The 2,500-nt window shown below is 44.2% G+C and overlaps 1 protein-coding gene across 1 annotated transcript in view; it reads right to left on the minus strand.

Annotated features, from left to right (window-relative positions):
- Positions 1-120: 120 nt before the first annotated feature.
- The window catches only part of LOC137884478 (ankyrin repeat domain-containing protein 24-like), a gene marked incomplete at its 3' end in the record, with an annotated part of 5,120 nt that continues 2,740 nt past the window's right edge, over positions 121-2,500 (minus strand). Inside the window, exons 4-10 of the mRNA XM_068726255.1 lie at positions 2,405-2,493; positions 2,258-2,322; positions 2,084-2,141; positions 1,815-1,885; positions 1,512-1,618; positions 743-915; positions 121-143 (exon numbers count right to left, since the gene is read on the minus strand). Coding sequence (XP_068582356.1) covers positions 121-143; positions 743-915; positions 1,512-1,618; positions 1,815-1,885; positions 2,084-2,141; positions 2,258-2,322; positions 2,405-2,493 — 586 coding nt within the window. The remainder of the gene's footprint in view (positions 144-742; positions 916-1,511; positions 1,619-1,814; positions 1,886-2,083; positions 2,142-2,257; positions 2,323-2,404; positions 2,494-2,500) is intronic.

Genomic DNA, 2,500 nt, shown 5'->3' on the forward strand with positions numbered 1-2,500 from the left:
AAAGCAGCCCACAAAAATAATGACCTCATATTGGAAAACATGCACAATGTGATCGGCCCAAGTGGGCCATGATCTCATTTGATGGAGGGAGTGATCCAACACGCAGCTATGCAACATTACCTCTTCGCCTGCGCCCTCAGGAGCTTCGTACGCAGAGGGAAAGAAAACACACAGCAAGACACTTTAACCTCTAAAGGAATGAGATTCAGCACACATGTCTCCTTTCTAACATGTAGTTTGTATTAGTATCATCAATGTCTCTTAGTAGCAAATCCACCAAAATCTCCAATTATAGCATAAAACTAATGTGGTCAGGCATCATCTGCACACCAAATTATCTCCTTCATCTCCTTTTCAAACCAGCCACACATCTGTTTTCCATATAGCAACAATGTCTTTGTTGGGAGATAAAAGCAGAAAAAGCCTTTTCTCTCTCTCTTTTAAAGCCTCACTTCACAATCACACCCAGCTGTCCTCCTGATCCACTTCCTACTATTACATTTTCCCTGAAGGAGCAGATTCACAGCCAGGATCCAGAGCAGCACAGCCACAAACAGAAGCCACAAACTGGATGTGAGGATCTGTTAGATGTTGCTGCCACGTGTTTCACATGATGCTGCCATAAGCTGTTTCATTTAGATTCATGATAATAGGATTATAAAGAGAGTGAACTGTCAAAGGAGCCTTCTGAGATCTTCAATCACGTCTATCTATCCAGGTGACTTCAGGCCTCATACTGTACCTGGAGGTGCTCCGTCCTGCAGTATTTGCATGATGCGGTGGTTGCCCGTTGTCACGCTGTAGTCGGTAGCTTTTTGTCCAAGGGCGTCAACCAGCTGCGTGTCGGCCTCGCCTCTCAGCAGAGCTTCTACGGTCTCAACGCCGTCGCTCTCACACGCCAGCATCAACGCAGACCTGCGATTCCAAACGAAACATCATAGTTCAACGGGAAAACAGCCTTACTGAGTAAACTAGCAATGTCAATTTCAGACGGATAAATCATCAGCCTGTGTGTCATTAGTAACGCTTAAACCCACAGAACTCTATTTTCAATTTGGTCACGGATTCCAAAGATACCGATCAGGTTGTGATTCAGGATGAATTGCAGGAAAACGCATTGAAATTGTTTCCATTAGATATAATGATGTGGCCTGAACAACTGTCTCTAATAATCCTCTCCAAGCAGATATCCAAAGCTAAACTGAAAGCTTTTGGTCCCTGCTGGAGGTCTTGACCTGCATCCTTCCAAATCTACCCAAAGCTCTGGAGACTTCTACGGGAATCCTTCCTGTATCCTGACCCAGGCAACACCACTGCTGTGAGAATAATCCTGCAGAGGTTTTTTTTTTATTTCTAGCACAGCTAAGAAGGCTGTTTCATGCCGCAGTCAGCCTCAGCAGGCCGTCATTCCATCTGTCAAAGCTTCAGCAGCAGCTACAAGAGAGAGCGATCCGGATCCAGTCGTCCCGCTTGCCTCATCAAACCCCAGAGTATTATTAACAGTCCAGTACCTTCCCTGGTTGTCTTGTATGTTTGCATTGGCACCTCGACCCAACAGAAAGACACAGAGCTCCGCTCTGCTCATCTGAGCCGCTAAGATCAGAGGGGTGGCCCCGTCCTGACAGAGAGAGATACACACGATCATTCAAACATCGTGCAGCAACAACATATTCTACATGGTTGATAAAGATGTCTAAAGTACTACATAAGAGCAAATAAAGTAAGTAAATAAAAAGTTAATGGTGATTATCATTTATTTATTCATCTCACATAACAATTCAAAACAAAAGCTTTATTCAAACCCTTCAGCTTACCCCATCCTGGACATCCAGATCAGCTTTAAAATCCCACAGGGTCTCACAGCAGGACAAGCAGCCACTGACCGCTGCAGGAAATGATCACAATTATAGTCAATATCAGATGTTTACATACAGCAACATGTACCGGCCTTGGAGAAACGCAGTTTAAACCTCTAAGCAGCTCTCTGTTCAGTTGGGTGGTAGATACAATATTTTTGTCAAGTCTAGCTTCAGTGTTCCTTTGTATCAAAACTGGTGTCATAATGTAGTTCATTAACTGGGACCTGCATGATGAAGCGATGTCCTCCCAATGATGTCGGTGCAGTCTACTGCTAATCTCTCCTGTCGGGTAAAAAAAAAGAAGAAGAAGCAATAAGCCATTTCCATTAATATTTTACAGTATTCGTTGGAAATATATTTTACAGTATTCCTGAAAATGCTGTCATTCTGTGTTTTACCTGTAAGAGTCTTTTCAAACACTCTGATTGGCCGTTTTTGGCTGCGAGGTGAAGCGCGCTGAAGCCTGCAACCGGTTATGAAACAGACATTTAGAAACAATTCATCACAATTCATGAGATAAAACTTGTATTTGAAGAATACCCTACCAGCGCCATCAGTGACGTTGACGTCTGCTCCGTGAGAGATGATGACCTCCAGACAGTCCAGCCGGCCTCGGGAAGCACAGAGGTGGAACCTGCCGG

The sequence above is a fragment of the Cebidichthys violaceus genome, unplaced genomic scaffold (genome assembly GCF_023349555.1).
Source record: "Cebidichthys violaceus isolate CVI_PGR_0920_01 unplaced genomic scaffold, fCebVio1.0.p SCAF_386, whole genome shotgun sequence".
Lineage (NCBI taxonomy): Eukaryota > Metazoa > Chordata > Actinopteri > Perciformes > Stichaeidae > Cebidichthys > Cebidichthys violaceus.